At 58.1% G+C, this 17,308-nt stretch overlaps 1 protein-coding gene across 7 annotated transcripts; it reads right to left on the bottom strand.

The window, feature by feature from the left end:
- Window positions 1-216: 216 nt before the first annotated feature.
- On the bottom strand, window positions 217-14,716 carry Tle2 (TLE family member 2, transcriptional corepressor). 7 transcript variants are annotated; one of them, XM_013123014.3, is made up of 20 exons: window positions 14,294-14,713; window positions 14,071-14,168; window positions 13,701-13,764; window positions 13,377-13,421; window positions 11,451-11,513; window positions 9,665-9,739; window positions 9,376-9,559; window positions 9,140-9,159; window positions 8,175-8,285; window positions 7,299-7,343; window positions 6,892-7,041; window positions 5,137-5,275; window positions 4,473-4,633; window positions 3,778-3,848; window positions 3,393-3,642; window positions 2,920-3,167; window positions 2,692-2,839; window positions 1,924-2,074; window positions 1,260-1,336; window positions 217-462 (listed from the first exon to the last, which is right to left on the bottom strand). In XM_013123014.3, the coding sequence occupies exons 1-20, from the start codon at window positions 14,537-14,539 to the stop codon at window positions 355-357; spliced, it is 2,454 nt and encodes an 817-aa protein (XP_012978468.2). In that variant the 5' UTR covers window positions 14,540-14,713; the 3' UTR covers window positions 217-354. The 7 variants fall into 7 exon arrangements, with proteins under 7 accessions (XP_012978468.2, XP_012978469.2, XP_021090558.2 ...); XM_013123015.3 differs by having other exon boundaries at window positions 9,376-9,556; XM_021234899.2 differs by having other exon boundaries at window positions 5,137-5,218; window positions 9,376-9,739; window positions 14,294-14,716.
- Window positions 14,717-17,308: the final 2,592 nt, after the last annotated feature.

The raw sequence follows: 17,308 nt of genomic DNA, 5'->3' as shown, positions 1-17,308 counted from the left end.
TCAAATCCCTAGATCCATGTGAGGAAAGAGATTACCATGGCACACCTGTGATCTCAGTTGGGTGTAGGTGTGGAGTCAGGTCCTCAAGACCCAGGGGTCCTCCTATCTGCCCTGTCAGTGAGGTCAAGATACTGTTTGGAAAATTAGGGTAAAGGCCACTAGGGGCTGACCCCCAGCTGGCCCAGCCTCTGCACCCTTGACACACACACAAAAGGAGAGAGTCATAAATAGTTATATTTCCCCAGTGCCTCCAATTCCACCCAACCAGGGAGGAGGGACCCGGGGAGGAGCAGAGGGGACAGTGTCCAAGTGGCCATCCTCAGGCAGGTGACCTGAAGATGCAGGCAGATGGGCTTAGTACACCACCTCATACACAGTGGCCTTCTTGTCTCCTGAGCCTGTCACGATGTATTTATTATTCCTGGAGACGTCGCAGCTCAACACGGAGGAAGACTCTTTGGACTGGGTTAGAGAAAGGAGAGGGAGGACAGCCACGGGTTGTCACCACGAAAGTTCAAGCCAGAAACGGGGTGCTTTGGGGGACAGTAAAGGCTGATGGATGTGGGTGTGGCCAGCGCCATCTAGCTGGGGGCAAGCATGATAGGCAGCTCAGAGACATGGTACCCAACTCAGATGGCTTGAGGTCACCGAAGCACACACAGCCACCCCCTTTCCCCTCCCCCGAGTCTCTCTACAAACCAGGCTGGCTTCGAACTAGCCATGCTCCTGTCCCACCCAAGTAGTGGGATCACAGACCTTTGTCATGTTCCAAGGGGGCAGTGGTAGCCCTGACAAGGGCTGATTTAAAGGCATTCCACATCACCACCTCAGAAGGCATAACAGTACTGCTCAGGATTGGTGGTTGGTGGGGAAGATGGGAAATTTGGAAGACAGGTATGTTGTGTCCAAAAACAGGTCCAAGAGACTTGGAAGCTGCTCTCGAATCCTAAGGCTGACCAGAGAGAGGCTCACACAGGAAGCCCTGACTCCATCCCACCTCAGGGCAGCTGAGGCGGGGCTATGTAATGACAAAACGAGATACTTCAGAGCAGGCATGCACTGCTGAGGGAGGCAGTGGAAAACCCCCACACACACTCAGCGAGGTCCACTCACTTCTAGGAAGGTCAGTCATTCAGCCATGAGCTGCAGCAGCATGCACCCCAGGGACATTGCGCTCAGTACACAACGGAAAGTGTGTGGGCTCCAAAAAGGAAACATCGGGAATTCAAAGGCAGTCACCAGCTGGGAAGGGCGGGTACCTGAAAAATGCTGGCCCCGTAGGGTGTCCTCCAGGCATTAAGCAAGTTGTCCTTGCCTGTGCTCACAAACCAGCGTCCTGGGGAGGGGACAGAGAGGACAGCATAGAGACAGAGACCAGGACCTCCCATGGCAGGGGCTCTGCACCTGAGTGCGCTGAAACTCACCCCCCTGCAGCCTGCTACTCTGCAATGTCAAAAAGCCGAGAGCTGTCAGTCAAACCCCAGACCCTGGCTACCTTTGTCAGAGAAACCGTGGGTGGGGAGGTCTGAGACAGGAAGATTGCTGCGAGTTTGAAGGCAAACCAGGCTTCCAGGGAAAAATTATCTTTGGTGTGTGGAGGTCGGAGGTCAACGTGGAGTGACTTCAATAGCTTTTTTGGTTTGAGACAGAGTTTCTCTGTGTAGCCCTGGCTGTTTTGGAACTCGCTCTGTAAACCAGACTTGCCTTGAACTCAGAGATCCTCCTGCCTCTGCCTTCCAAGCGCTGGGATCAAAGGTCCATCTTTTTTTTTTTTTTTAAATGTCTGTGTGTCTGGACATTTACCTAAACTGGTCTTGACCTCAATAAGCAGCTGCGTGGACATGCCTGGGCAAATTGTTCTAACAAGCCGTTTTGGGGTACCCCACCCTCCCTCTGCTGTCCCTGGGGTCTCTCGGGATGTACCACAGGAAGCGAATTTGAGTGATAGCACGCAGCTCTCGTGCAGACGCAGCTGGTACTTCTCAGGCTTCCGGACATGAAGGACCTCCACGTGACTGCTCTCCATCCCTACGGCCAACCAGTCCTGGTTGGGACAGTGGCCCAGAGAGAAAATCTAGAGCAAGAGAGAAAGCACTGAGACCTAGGAGTGCACCCCACGGCTCCCATGGGGACAAAAAGGGGTATGGACAGGCATCACATTCTAATCCTAATCTGAAGCATAAGCACTGGGAACTGCTGAGTTCCGGGCAGTTCAGGGATCGGGGCTCAGCCGGGACCCAAGTACTGCTTCTGAGCAATTGGGGGACTGCATTGAGTCACTCTTTGCCGTGGTATTACTTTGGGTTTTTGAGACAGGGTCTCACTATGCAGCTCTGGCCATCCTGGAACTCACAGAGACCCACCTGCCTCTACCTCCCGGGGCTGGGATTGAAGATGTGCCACCAGGCCTTGTGTTTGAGGCAGGATCTCTCACTGAACCCGGAGCTGACCTATTCAGCTAACATGGCTCTCCAGCCAGCCCTGGAGGTGCCCTTGTCTCCACATGCCAGGGAGTTAAAGGCAGTTACCATTATACCTGGCTTTTTATGTGGATTGTGAGGATTTGAACTCAGGTCCTCATGCCAGCTAGTCAAACGCTTTACCCACCGAGCCGGTTCTAGTGGCCCCGCGTCCTATCCTGCCCCGCGCCAGGGAGAGGCACCCCGAGGGAGGCCAGGATTGCGGGTGCACCTGGGAACTGAAGTCATGCTGCTGAAGCTGGCGGCCTTCACGCAGGTCCCAGCAGCGCACAGTGTTGTCCAAGCCCCCAGTCCACAGCCGGGTCCCGTAGTCCGAGATGTCTATGCAGCTGGCCCCGTCTGTGTGACCCTGGAATTGCCTGTGGGTGGAAGGCAGGCGTCCACGTCCACCTGCGCACACCCCGCCCCGCCCCGCCCCGCCCCGGGCCGCCACACAAACCTGACCATGGCCTGGTTCTGCAGATCCCAGACCACGATGTTGCCATCGCTGCAGCAGGAGAAGCAGACCTTGGCGTCGGGGCTGACGGCCAGCGCATAGCAGGCCGGGGCAGATGAGGTCAGCTCAGCCTTGATGCGAGGTGTGGGTGCTGCCAGGTCCCAGATGGACAGGGTGCTGGCTTCGCCGCCCACGATCAGGCTCTGCCCATCAGGCAGCAGCTTGCAGGAGCGTATGTAGTTGTCGCGGTTCTGCCTCAGTGAGAAGCAAGCCAGGGCAGGGTTGGGGCCACCCGGGTCTCCCCAAGCCCCGCCCTGGCCCTATAGACCACGCCCATCCCTCAGGCCCCGCCCTGAGCTTACAGACCCTACCCTGTCCGTCCCTACAGACCCCGCCTAGTCCCACAAACACCATCCAGCGCCACAGGCACGCCCTGGCTCCGCAGGCCCCGCCCACCCCGCAGGCCCCGCCCTCACCAGGCAATCCAGTTGAGCCACGGGTGTCTTGCTGCCCGGCTGGCTCACGTCCCACACCTTCACGCAGCCTTTGCCGCCCGTGTACACGTGCTGTGTGGAGCCGCTGATGGTGACGGCACACACCACCTCGCCGTGGGTCAGCGTGTGCAACTGGCGCGCGTGGCGGGGGATCCCGGTGCCCACCAGGGCATCCGACGGAAAGGGCACCGGCTGCATCTGGCCGTCCGCAGACACATGGAAAGAATAGGCCCTGCGGAGGCCGTAGACACGAGTGGGCGGCTCTCCCCACCCCAGCACAGGTGCCCGAGATGCCAATGTGTTCCCAGGGAGACAAGGACCCACGCCCCACACGTACCCTGGAGATGGCGCAGCCCACTCTACTCACGGCTTTGCCCCGGGGATGCCAGGCAGGGAGATGGCTGAGCCTCGGAGGTGAGGGTGCGACTCGAATGTCATCTGCCAGAAGCCAGAGCCGTGACCCAGGGCTCCCCTCACCCAGGTCCCACCCCACGCCCGGCTCTCCCTCAGCCCCTCCCCAAGCACGCAGGAACACTTGCGAGCTTGCTACTGACTTGTTAAATAACTCCCTAGCCATTTCCTTTCGACTTTGTCAGAGCAGCACGGCTAACCCGGGTGAAACTCGGATCATCTTCCTACACACTCGTGGGACCAGGCCCTCCGGTTTCCCCTTTCTTTTCTTTTCCTTTTTTTTTTTTTTTTTCTTTTGGTTTTTCAAGATACTCTTCTCTGTGTAGCCCTGGCTGTCCTGGAACTCGCTCTGTAGGCCAGGCTGCCCTCGAACTCACAGATCCGCCTGCCTCTGCCTCCACCACCTTGCCCACACCCATTCATTTTCGTGACAGAGACTTATGTGCTGTGACCTGGTCTTGAACTCCTGATCCCCAGTGCTGGGGTGACAGGCGCCCACCACACACCCAGTTAAGTGTTGCTGGGAATGTCACCCAGGCCCCCATGCATGCCTGCAAGCGCTCCATCGCCCAGCCTTAGCCCCTCTCTCTGCTAACTCTGATTTCTTTGGATGAGGTAGGTTTCTCCCTCCCCAGAGACCCGAGCACTCACCAGGGGTGAGCGTCCGTACACGACAGAGCTGCTGACCTGGGGGGACAGGTGGAGGCCCACATAGGAGCTGGGCACGGAGAGGTCCCCGTTGAGGGCGCTGTGGGAGCCCAGGCTGAAGGAGGAAGTGAAGGGGCTGGGCAGGGTCAGGGGACTCCTCAGGGCTGAGTGAGAAGGGCCAGGACACACATTCAGACACCCAGCCCTCATCCCGCTGTCCTTCATCTGACGAACTCCTACACATCCTTCAAAGCCCAGGACTCAGTGACAGGAGAAACAAAGGCCTGAAAGGCTCACACAGCTGGTGAATGCCCAGGCCTGTGTCACAGTCATTAAACTGGGGGTCGCCTTGTCTTCCTGGGCTTCAGTTTCCCAGCCTGAGCAGAAGCCAAAGCAAGAGAGAGCCCAGAGAGAGGCAGCACCTGCAGCTCCAGGGTAATATTGGGGTCTGGATCCTATCCATCACCCTCTCTCACCCTTTCTTCACTTTTTCTATGCTTTTTTTTTTTCCAGACAGGGTCTCACTCTGTAGACCAGGCTGACCTCAAACTCACAGAGACCCGCCTGCCTCTCCTCTCGAGTGCTGGGGTTAAAGGCTGAGCCGCCAATGCCCCTCCTCTCATCCTATCTATTCTGGGGGGTCTATGCCGGGCAGGCAGGGACTCACCGATGCTGTCTGTGGGTGGCGCCGGCTGAGCGGCCAGCTGACAGAGGTGACCGGCAGAGCTGGGTCCTGGAGTGGACGCATCCTGGGATGGAGAGGGACCACATGACCTGGAGGCAGGAGTGCCTGCTGGAAGATCATTCTGTGGAGAAGGAGGAGACGATGAGCAGCTCATGTCTCAGGCACTCAGTGCACATGCAGCCAAACCACGCTGGGGCGGGGAGGGGGGGGGAGGGGAGGGGGGGGCAGGCATGGTGCAAATACACACTCAGCAGTGTGAGTGTGGTGAACTGGGCCACAGTACAGGGTACATGCAGAGAGGTGGGGACTTTGGGGACAGCAATGTGCCACCCAGAGATAGTGACAAATTCAGAGGCGATTAGGCTGCAGGATGGCTCAGTAGGTGAGGTGGCCGCAGCCAAGCCTGACGGTCTGCGCAGTCTCTAACACCCACATGGCAGAGGGGACACAGACTCGCCGCCTTGACCTGCCTCTGCCCCAAGTACTGGGATTAAAGGCGTTCAATACCACCGCCCGGGGAACACAGTTTTTTTTTCTAAGTGTTCACTGGGAGCCCAGGGGGAGGCAGAGGCACACAGATCTTTGTGAGTTCGAGGTCAGCCTGGCCTACAGAGTGAGCTCCAGGACAGCCAGGCTACAGAGACACCCTGTCTCAAACAAAACAAAACAAAAAATGTTTTAACTTAGAGGCTGGGCTATGTGTGGCGCAGCCTTTATTCCCAGCACTTTAAAGCAGAGGCAGGGGGATCTCTGTGAGTTCCAGGCCAGCCTTGAGTACATAGTGAGACCATGTCTCAAAAAACTAAGAAGCTTACAGGTGACCAGAACAGTGGGTCCTTCGGTCCCAGAGGTCCTCAGCCCCAGGGGAACACATCACCACGTCTATCACTAGGGCCCCAGGGGAGACGTGAAGGGACCGCCAGTCAGGCCTCCGCTTTCAGGAGGCATGTTTTGGGAAACAGGGCTCAGGTAGCCTTGGCTAGCCCTGAGCTGACTGCCATCCTCTGGTGACCCTGGTGGGCTGAGAGATGCCCTTGGAGGCTTCTCCAGCCAGCTAACACTACCTTGCACTCCCAAGGTCTCCCTGGGTGGGGAGGGGATTAGATAACAAGGGACCCCACAACTGCTGCCAGTTGCCTTGGCAACCTGCAGGGTCCAGGAAGGCCAGGATCATTTCTCACCCCAGGTAAAGTGGAGGGCAGAAGGTCTGGGCAAGACCCAGGAGGGAACCCAAGAGGGGCTTTGGGGACATCTGGGGCAGGGGAAGGGAGCCTCTGCGGGATTCCAGGAGCACTCTGACCAGTGCTGGGGGCCATGTTGCACCATTGCAGGAAGAGAGTGACCCAACTCAGTCCTCTTTCTTTGCCCAACTCCATCACCAAGTTGCTTTTAAAATGTTTCCAAGTTGCTTTTAACTCTGTTTCAGCAGAGTCTTCTGGGAAAAAAATCTGGGGGGCCCAAAGAATCACGGGAAAAAGTCAGGTGTGGTACTGGAGAAGTAGAGACAGGAAGAGCAGGAATTCAATGCCATCCTAGACTATCTGAAGAGATGGCGGTCAAGAAATATTGCCTCAGAAACAAAACAAAACCAAAAACCAACAGACAAAGCCAAGCAAACAAAAACCAAAAGCAAGCAAACAAAAGCAAATGAGGAATCTAGACTGCCCCAGCCTGGCTGATCCCTTGACTGCACCCCAGAGTGAACAGAGTGAGGTTCACACCCCCCACCTTCCTTACCAGGGCTAGGTCTTTGCCTCTGGGGAGTGGTGAGCCCAAACTGGAGGCCAAGGAGGCTGGGCTATCGGCTAGGTCCCTTCGGGCAGCCGTGCAGAGGGACGACTTTCCACAGGGGGTGGTCGCAGGGCTGGGTGGCTCTGAGGGTTGGTCCTGAGTTCAAGAAGGGGACATTGAGTGGGGAGTGAGTGAAGAGAGAAAAACCTCCACAGTGGCTATGTGACCCCACACACTCCACAGCTGACGGGGTAGCCTCCTCGAGGGGAGAGGCTCGGCCTCACTGCTGGGGAGTCTGAAGTCGAGGAAACCGGCAGCCTGTCTCCACTGTCGGTCTCAGAGTGTGCTGCAGCCAGCGACTGTCCGGGAGACGGACACGGATTCTCTCCCCCCCTCCGGCGCCAACAACTCACCTCATCCACCACCAGATTATAGTCGCTCTTGTCTTCATCGCTTTCCTGGGGGCAGACAACAGCCTGTCATGTCTCTGCCTGCACACCAGGCCCAGCCCTCTTTTCCCTCGACTGGACACGCTGATCTCTCAGGCAGGTCTGTCTGCCCATCTCTGACCACCTCCCTACATCCAGGGCTGCTGCCTTCAGGAAGCCTGACCATCCTCGCCCAGGGAGGCGCTCTGAATCCTCACTACTTCTGCTCTATGACTTTCTCCGGCTCCCTCTGCCCTCTGGAGGAACACCAAGTTCCTGCTTCAACCCCAGATGCTGAAAATGCCTTTCCTGACACGACAAAACGACGATCACACTTGGGTATGCAGGGAAGAGCCCAGGACGCCACTTGAACTAAATCCTACAGAACTACTGTCCTGGCTTCCCTCCCAAGCTCACTACCCCTGGTGCTGCTCAGGGAGGCACTTAGAGTCTCGTGGGAGCCCTCTGTCTCTAAGCCAAGGCACCAGCCCCTTGCTGGGGACTCTAGGAGGGGCTCATCCTAACCACGCCCCCAGCCCCTCACTGGGGGACTCTAGGCGGGGCTCCACCCTGACCACGCCCCCAGCCATCACTGGGGGATTCTAAGCGGGGCTCCACCTCTCTGAGCAATACCCGCAGTTCAGCTCATGGTGGAGATGTATGCCCCACTGGCTGCAGACTCTTAGCAGTGAAGCCTGGCCTGGCAGGGCAGTGTTTTGACTGTCAGGTGCTCCACATGCAATGCGAGGCTACAGAAGACGATAGACTGAGCATCACGGACATTTCCCAAGAGTCTGCTCAGGGGCGAGTCCGGGTCCATCTCTGTCCACCCCAGACGCTGCTTCCCTCTCATGAACTCACATAAGGCCCTGAGAGGTCCTTGTCTTCTGTTCTCTGTGGCTTCCCATTGCCACCTCGGCCGCTATGACAGTCTTCTTCCACCAGACTCTCCGGCGGGGAGGGGGAAGCACTCTGCGAGGAGACCAGAAGGGGTAAAGGGCACGAGATGGATTCTCAAGCTACATTCTTGTCCAGCCAATACCGAGGGCCTCTCACTGGGGGGCGGAGCTCCACAATGACCACGCCCCAGCACTCCACTGGGGAAATCTAGGTGGGGCTCCGTTCTGACCACACCCCCAGCCCCCACACTCTGGATTCTAGGTGGGGCTCTGCCCTGACCACACCCCAGTACTAAATTCTCTGGCTCTGTTTAGATGGGGGAAACTGAGTCCCATAAAAATGCAAACAGGTCTGGTGGTGGTGGCGGCAGCGCACTCCTTTAATCCCAGCACTGGGGAGGCAGAGGCAGGCGGAGCTCTGTGAGTTTGAGGCTAGTGAGTTCCAGGACAGGCTCCAAAGCTACACAGAGAAACCCTGTCTCGAAAAACCACACACAAAAAAGGCACTACAGTGACTTGTAATCCGCCCAACACCCATACCCAACCCCTTGAGAGTGGGGTACGTAAACCCTCAGACAAGGCCTGAGCCAAGCAAGGAGTTTGCCCGCATGAAGACCCTGGCCGGTCTTGCTGAGGCACACCCATTATAGTAGAACTTGAGAAACTGAGGCAGAGGGATTGCCATGAGCTCAGTGCAACGTGGGTTACAAAGCAAGACTGTGCCTTAAATAAATTAAATTAACAGCTGGCTTGGTGGAATACAGTTCTAACCCAGAACTACAGGCCGCTGGGGGCTGCAGAGTGGCCTCTGTCTCCACCAGGCCCCGGTTGGGTCCCAGCCCCAGCACTCTGTACACCTGGTGGGGTGGCTCTGGCGTTCCATGCCCCGCCCCCCACAGCCACTACCGCCAGCCCACGTGAACTCACCCTGCTCGCCGCTCTGTCCACTAGCGGATAGCAGGAAGCCGAGAGAAAACAGACAGAATTAGGGGTTGGACCCCAAGGTGCACGGACATTCCCTTCCAAGCTCAGAGCCCTCCCAGGGAGAGGCCCAGAGAGGGCTAGTGGTGTTCTCAAGGACACACAGCAGGAAACCTGAGCCCCAGGGCCGCAGCCCCTACTATCCCTTACCCTGCAAGCGTCACCAGGGCCCACCCACTCACCTCTGGAGCCCTCTGTGTCCACGCCCACGTGGTCTTCCTTGGCTGCAGCCGCCAGCTGGGCCTGTGCAGCCAGCGCCCCGGACAGGGCCAGCAGTCCCGAGGCCCCGGTGCCCACCAGGCCGGCGGGGCGCGGGGTGAGGGGCGCAGGGGGGGCATGGGACAGCGGCTGGAGCTGATTCTGCTGCTGAAGGGGGAGAGGATGGCCAGGGGGCGGAGGGCGAGTGGCGGGGACAAGGGTGGGCTGAGGGCACATCGGGGACCCCCGAGGCGGCGGGCTGGGGTGACTCACCCCCAGGAGGCTGTTCAGTTCCCCCACGGTCACCTGCTTGGCTCGGTCTACAGCCTGGAGAACATGCTGCTGATGCTGCGGGTGGAGGGGCTCTGAGTGGGATGCAGGGTCCTCAGCCCAGCCTGTCTCTCTGTCTCTGTCTGTCTCTCTGTCCCTGTGTGTCTGTCTCTGTTTCTCTGAGTGTCTCTCTGTCTCTCTGTCTCTGTCTGTCCCTCTGTCACTGTGTGTCTGTCTGTTTCTCTGAGTGTCTCTCTGTCTCTGTCTGTCTCTCTGTCTCTCTGTCCCTCTGTCACTGTGTGTCTGTCTCTGTTTCTCTGAGTGTCCCTCTGTCTCTGTCTGTCTCTCTCTGTCTCTCTGTCACTGTGTGTCTCTGTCTCTGTTTCTCTTTCGGTCTGTCTCTGAGTGTCTCTCTATCTGTCTCTGTCTGTCTCTCTGTCTCCCTGTCTTTCTCTGTCTCTGTGTCTCTGTGTCTCTCTGTCTCTGTCTCTCTGCATGTGGGGACAGAGGTAGGTATTGGTTGTCTTCTACCCTGTTTTGACCCTGGGTCTCACAGCCCAGGGTCCCCATGCCACAGGGCTTTCGGATGTTTCAGTGAGCTGTCTGCACGGGTCCCCTCTGTCCACGCTGACTCGGTTTTCAAAATCACTATACTAGGAACACCTAACAAAATTTACTCTGAACTATTTCAAGCACCTGGCTCAGCAGCCTGCAGCCTATTTACCGGGCCGCGCTACTTTCCCGGCCATTTCCCAACTCCCCACTCTGGAGTTGGGTCCTGTTCTCTCCCCAGGTCCCGCTTCCTGACCCGGATCTGCTGACTCAGGGGTGGAGACCGTGTGTCCTGTGTGTGGCCCATCTTACCAAGATATCAGGGTACCCTAAGCAGGAGGTAAGCACAGAGAGGCATGTACCCTGCCTAAGGTGGCACAGAGCAGGCCTGTGAGCAGTAGGGTACACGCGCACCTCTATCTAACCGCCCAGCGCAGAGCCAGAATCAGAGGAACGGCTGAGGGCTTGTGTGCAACCATGCAGACCCGAGTTTGGTTCCCCAAGACCCCTGTGAAAAAGCCAACCGTGGTGGTATGCACCTGTGATTCCAGCATGGCAAGGAGACCGGGGGACGCCGGCGCTCACAGGCGCGACAGCATCCCCAGCGCAGCAAACTTCCAGGCCAGAATCTATACAAGGGGTGGGGTGGCAAGATGGCCCAGTGGGTGAAGACGACTGCAGCCAAGTCCTATGCCCTTAGTTCAGCCCTTGAAAACCACATGCTGTGGAGGAGAGGACCCATTCCCAAAAGTCGCCCTTTGACCTCCACGTGTTTGCTATGGCCCCCGCACTCCCTCCTAAAACATAAAAATCAGGTTGGCGCAGTGGTTAACAGCACAGGCTGCTCCGGGAGAGGACGCGGGTTTGGTCCCCAGCACCCACATGGTGGCTCTCAACCGCTGTGGGTCCAGTTCTGGTGACCTTATGCCTCCTTCTGGCCTCTGCAGGTACTGCACACACACGGTACACAGACAAGAATGCAGCAAAACACCCAGACACATACAACTAAATAAACACATAAAACTGCAATAAAAGCAAAAGAAGGCGGATGGCACCTGGGGAAGGCCACTGAGGCTGACCTCTGACCTCCTCACACACTCGCATGCAGACACATGAAGAGCAGAAAGTCCCTGGTCCGTGCCCTCAGTCAGGGTCGATGGTCCCTTCACTGTGGCCTCCGTTTCTACAAGGCCTTGCCATATTGCCCCTTCCCCACTCTCTGCGCAGGCGCACTTACCTCCTGTGTGAGGAACGGGACCATCTGGGCGCAGATCGCACTGAGCCTCTTTACAATCTCGGCCTAGAGACAAGGTGGATGGATTGGAGGAGACAGCCAGCTCTACCACCCCGACCCCCAGAGTCCTGAGCATTACACCCCGCTCCTCTGTCCCTGTGAAGCCCTCAGAGATGCAGATCCCCAGGCACTGCAGTCACTGTCTAAGCCTGGGTGTCCCAAAGACACCCCAGAGAAGGTGTGTGAAGCATGTGCCTGCCCAGCTAGAGTGCACCAGCTCTCAAGCCTTTGGGGGTGACCTGTGGTTGCCTCTGGACCCCACCAGGCCTCGTCGTCCACTTGGGACCAGGGGACCAGCCCTCTGCTGCCCATATCAGCACTGAAACCCACAGAAATCCAGGGACACATGCAGGCCGGCCCCCAGTGCCCCCAGCGCACAGGGAGCAAAGTGTGGGGCTCTGCCGTAGGATCTTAGGTCTTCGGGGGCACAATCTATGAATCCATTCATCTACAGGTCTGTTTGTTGGCTGTGGACCTCTGGGGTCAATCTTCACAACAGAGTACATCTCAGAACCCCAATGCCACACACTGGAGCCTCAGGAGCTCATGGAGTTAACCTCATAACCTGGAGCATTATATCTCAGAACCCAGAGCCCTCAGAACCTCCAGGGCTAGCTCCAAACCTTCAGGGCTAGCTCAGAACCTCCAGGGCTAGCTCCAAACCTCCAGGGCTAGCTCAGAACCTCCAGGGTTAGCTCCAAACCTCCAGGGCTAGCTCCAAACCTCCAGGGCTAGCTCAGAACCTCCAGGGCTAGCTCCAAACCTCCAGGGCTAGCTCAGAACCTTCAGGGCAAGCTCCAAACCTCCAGGGCTAGCTCCAAACCTCCAGGGCTAGCTCCAAACCTTCAGGGCTAGCTCAGAACCTCCAGGGCTAGCTCCAAACCTCCAGGGCTAACTCAGAACCTCCAGGGCTAGCTCCAAACCTCCAGGGCTAGCTCAGAACCTCCAGGGTTAGCTCCAAACCTCCAGGGCTAGCTCCAAACCTCCAGGGCTAGCTCAGAACCTCCAGGGCTAGCTCCAAACCTCCAGGGCTAGCTCAGAACCTTCAGGGCAAGCTCCAAACCTCCAGGGCTAGCTCCAAACCTCCAGGGCTAGCTCCAAACCTCCAGGGCTAGCTCCAAACCTCCAGGGCTAGCTCAGAACCTCCAGGGCTAGCTCCAAACCTCCAGGGCTAGCTCCAAACCTCCAGGGCTAGCTCCAAACCTTCAGGGCTAGCTCAGAACCTTCAGGATAGCTCAGAACTTTGAACTCCACCTCAGAACCCTGAGGACCATTTGAGAACCTAGGCCCACATTCAGACTCCTAGTGGGGAAGAGACTGAACCTCACAGCCTAGGAGTCCATCTCAGAACCCTCAGAGACAGACACAAACTCTGTGGTCTGTCTCCAAAACACAGAACCAGGCTGAGCCACGGCAGCGGGCCAAACACATAGACAACTGTCGTCCAGGCCCCCAAGCTCTCATCAGGCTCAGACACAAATGCCAACAGACTCCGGGGTGTATCACAGGCCCCCAGGCTCCCAGGGTCCCAAGGTCCCTCACAGGATGCCAGGGTTCCTTGAAGGCTCCTGGGTTCCTGGGGTCCACCACAGACTCTCAGGGATCTATCATGCAACTGCAGATTTGGTTCTGCGATGGAGTCCCTGCTGAGATGGAAGTTGCCTCCAAAACCCCCTTGGCCTACAGCCCAGGCCCCGTCCATGGGGACACTCCACTCGGTCTACTGTTCGCGCTCAGGCCACTGTCCCTAGATGCTACAAGACTAAACTCTCTTCCCTGGCCTTGGCACCGCCAGAGGCGTCTCAGAACGACCTCTGCCCTCACAGGAGTGCCTCATCCCTTCACACAACCCTGACTCCAAGCGCTCACCTGTTTATGCATCTCAATGTTGAGGCCGTAGGACATCTCGTAGTACTGCAAAGGAGACAGCACTAGCCAGCGTGGACAGCTGACCCACCCTGGGGACACGGAGTCTTGCTCCAGCCCCGGGGGTGGGGATTTCAGGGCGACACATGGACGCATGAGACCCTTGGAGACCCAAACGGGGACCCAGGAGGCATTGGGCTCAGAGAGACCCGACAAGTGTCCAAGATTGGGGGGAGGAGGGCACCCATAGAAATAGCCCCCGATACCCCAGGCTACCCTCTTTAGGGAGAACACGAGGGTGGGGGCAGCAAGGGCGGGGACTCCTACCATCACGTAATGCCTTTGCATCTCTGTCTTCTCGCTGGCTAGCTTCTCACACTCCAGCTTGAGGCTGGGCAGGAAGATTGGACACCCCACAAAGGTCGGTTTGCACAGTGACAGGTAGGGGCTGCCTGCCCACCCCACACTTCTTTAGAAACTGTCTCCAGCCCTGGTGACCCCAGGCCTACCTTGCTGGGTGGGATCAAACCCTTCCTCAGTGAAGGTTTTCCCAGAACCCACTCACTTCACCTTGGGAGCGCTATCTCCACCAGGAAGCCCTCCCAGTGAACCTCTCTCCTTGCCCCGGAGACCACGCCCCCTCCATAGGGCCCCGCCCCCGGGGGGCCTCCCAGTGCCCAGAGCTGGGGCCCCTCACCTGTGGTACTGAGCTTGGAGAAACTGGAATTCCTCTTTGATCCGGTCACAGATTTCCAGGACTGAGAACTTGAAAGGCTGGCCGGACTGCAGCGGGGTCTGAGGGGATCGAGGGGAAGGACACGGTGGGGGGGGGCGGGGGGTGAGTTCTGGGCACCAGCAGGCAGGGGTCCCCTTCCTCGTCCTCCCCTCCTGCAACCAGAGATGAGGGTGTCCATACTCACCGGGTGCCTTCCCTGGGGGTACATCCTGCTGATGGACGGATGGGAGACGGGGCACCCCAGCTTCGTGGAAGCTTGGGGATGTGGCAAGAGGGAAGCTGGGGTGCAAAGCTGAGGCTGGGAGTAGAACGCGGGGTGGTGGGCGGAGCTGAGGGTAGAATTTGGGGCGCTAATGTAGAGCTGGGGTGCGGCGACACTGAAGCTGGAAAAGCTGGGAGAGAAGCCTGAGCTGGGGGGAGGGATTTTCATGCAAAGAAAGAGCAGCCAGGGAGAGCCTGCCGGGGGCAGGGGATCCGGACCCCGCGCTGCGCCCCACCTCCCGCCAGCGCGCCCGGGTCGTCTGGCCCAGGAGCAGCTGCAGCCCGCGCCGCAGGTCCGTGGCTGCCGCCCGGGGTCGGCGCTGGTGGCCGGTGGCCGCGGTAGCTGCGGAGCCGCCTCTCTCCGCAGGGCTCGGCTGGGAGCCGCGGGCGGGACCCGTCTTAAGGTGGCACCGGTCTGCCTCCTTGGCTCCCAGACCCGCTGGGGAAACTGAGGCTTGAGTTAGAGCCTAGTGTTCTAGCCCCACCCCCACGGGAGAAAAAAGAATGAAAGAGAAAAAAAATCTCCTTGCACACTCCGGGAGCCCTGGGGGTTGCAAGTGTCTTCCCTGAGCCAGTTAACACCGGATGGAACCCCCAAACACGAAGCAGAGACACACACCGATCCCAGGAAAGGCAGCCCCCGGCTATGCTCGCCAGCCAGTGCTGCCCAGCTGTCGGGATCTCACAGAGCATCAGGGGTGAAGGTGCATGCTGGGACCACCACCAGCCCCCTGGGTGGCCTCCTCTGGTCAGATGGGGCCCAAGCGGACTAGACCCCTTAAATTAGTACACAGAAACTTAGGTCTGGGGATCGAACCTGGATACCAGAACATCTTGGCAGGGCTCAGTCTCTCACTGGAGGTTGGGGTCTTCTCCCCTGACCACACCCCCAGCCTCTCACTCGGGAATTCTAGGCTCCAACCCTCCTTTTGCTTTTGGAGATGAGGTCTGGGTAAGTTCCCCAGGCAAAATGTGGGTCTGGGATCCTCATGTATCAGGACTTATAGTAGCTGCGACATCAGGCCTGTGCCGTCGGGCTCAGCTCTGCCATCAAGCTGAGTCTCCCAGAACTGAGAACCCACTTGCCACCAGGGAATCCCTCCCAAGGGCCCTGTTTCCAACTGTCAGAACAAGAGAGCTCCTACCCCATTTCACAGAGAAGAAACCTCAGATCTGCTCCATCATTAAGCCAATGTATAAGCATATGCATATGCCTGGTGCTACTGTGGCCATATGCCCTAGGAAACGGGGCAACGGCGGTCATGGGAAAAGACCCCTCATTCATATTAACATTTGAGCCTCTGTGGACAGCTAAGCCAACTACAGGGCACGAGGGCCTTTAGGAGATTCTGCAGCGGGAGGATGTTAGCTGAGACACAGGACTTCCAGGATAAAAGGACAGACTCTGGGAGATGAGCCGCCACCAGCCAAGATCACAGTTGGCTGGTCAGGAACTGCGTGTGCAAAGCAAGACTTTAGACAAACGATGACAGAAAGGAACAGACAGGAGCCATTGGTGTCACATGTGATGGAGCCTTAAAAAGTCAGGAGGGTGGGGGTGGGGAGCCAGGAAGTGACAGGAAGACCCAAAAGGATAGCACTCAGCGCCCCCAACGCCCATCCCCACCTAGAATCCCCCAGTGAAGGGCTGGGGTTTGGTCAGGGTGGAGCCCGGCCTAGAACCCCCCAGTGAGGGGTTGGGAGCATGGTCGGGGTGGATCACCCTCAATATCTGGACCCCCATGCTCTCCAACATCTCAGACCAATCCATCCCCTGGGCCTTTGCAGATTCTGCACAGTGCAGCGTCCCTTCCGTCCCTTCTGTCCCTTCTGTCCCTTCCATCCCTTCCGTCCCTTCCGTCCCTTCCGCAGAGGAACAGTCTCCTCCATTCCCACCACTCAGATTCTCCCCAGCGAACCTCTCCTGGAGCCCCGGAAACATCTTTAGCTCTGTGGTTCTCCACTTTCCTGATCCTGCTAACCGTTTAAAACAGCTCCTCGTGCAGTGGTGACCCCAACCATAAAACTATTGCGTTGCTACTTCATAGCTGTACTCTTGGACTTTTTATATCGTAATGCAGATATCTGTGTTTCCTGGTGATCTCAGGCGACCCCACGGGGGTCGGACCCTCAGGTTGAGAACCTAGCACCTGCTGTCTGAACACATCTTCTTGCTCCTCAGTCTGGTTCTGCCACACTGGTTTCCTCCTTACTGCTCATTTCGCCTTGCAGGTAGTTCTGTCCCCGAGAAGAGAAGTGTCCCTGCCTAGGCTGTCAGGACCGAGCCACACCCCCATGCCCAGGGCCTGGCTCAAAATTAAAGGGGACAAGGGAGCAAGATCGAAGAACACTCCAGAAATCCCGAGCACACTCCTGATTCCTTGGGAGTCTGAGAAAACACTATGTCCCCCACCCTGTGCCCAGGCGGACTGGGCTCCAGTATCTCCTGTCCCTGCGCCGGCTCCCCAAACCAAGCCTGTTTGCTATTGGTAGGCCAAGGTGGCCTCAGCCTCTCCTGGGGAGTCAGGGTCGCCTGTGTGTCACCTCGCTTACCCAGGAGTCCTTTCGGCCCCGCCCCCGCTCCCACACCTAGGCAGCACCCTTCCTTCTAGTGACCCTCAGCCCGGGTACTCCCACCCGGTACAACCTGCGCGGCTCCCTATCCCAGGTGACCTAATTTGAGTTGTGGCTCGGGGATTTTCTCTGGGGCTCGCACTTCCTGGAATCCCCTCCCCCTGAAGTCAAAGACGGGTCCGGGGCCACCTTCCGCAGCCTCCCCACAGCTGAGAAGGACACCAGGTCAGGGGGAGCCCCGGGAACCCGAGGGGACTTCCTGGAGGAAGCTGTGCGTCCCGGGAAGGCATAGGCTCCCCGCCTCCGCGGGAGCGGGCAATGCGATCGGGGGTCCCCCGGGAAGCGGGGGGCGCCGCGGAGTCTC

This window comes from Mesocricetus auratus, unplaced genomic scaffold (genome assembly GCF_017639785.1).
Source record: "Mesocricetus auratus isolate SY011 unplaced genomic scaffold, BCM_Maur_2.0 Super-Scaffold_100676, whole genome shotgun sequence".
NCBI classification, from domain to species: Eukaryota; Metazoa; Chordata; class Mammalia; order Rodentia; family Cricetidae; genus Mesocricetus; species Mesocricetus auratus.
This window is presented reverse-complemented; position numbering and strand designations above follow the sequence as displayed.

Bases quoted from the DNA above. Each gene is read 5' to 3' on its own strand.
- Tle2 (XM_013123012.3), bottom strand. From the start codon at position 14,539: ATGAAAATCCCTCCCCCCAGCTCAGGCTTCTCTCCCAGCTTTTCCAGC. The intron at 9,160-9,375 runs GTGAGTGGGTGG...GCTATCCGCTAG, and splicing joins GGACACAGAGGGCTCCAGAG to TGGACAGAGCGGCGAGCAGG. The intron at 4,634-5,136 runs GTGAGTCCCTGC...CTTCTCACTCAG, and splicing joins GCCACCCACAGACAGCATCG to CCCTGAGGAGTCCCCTGACC.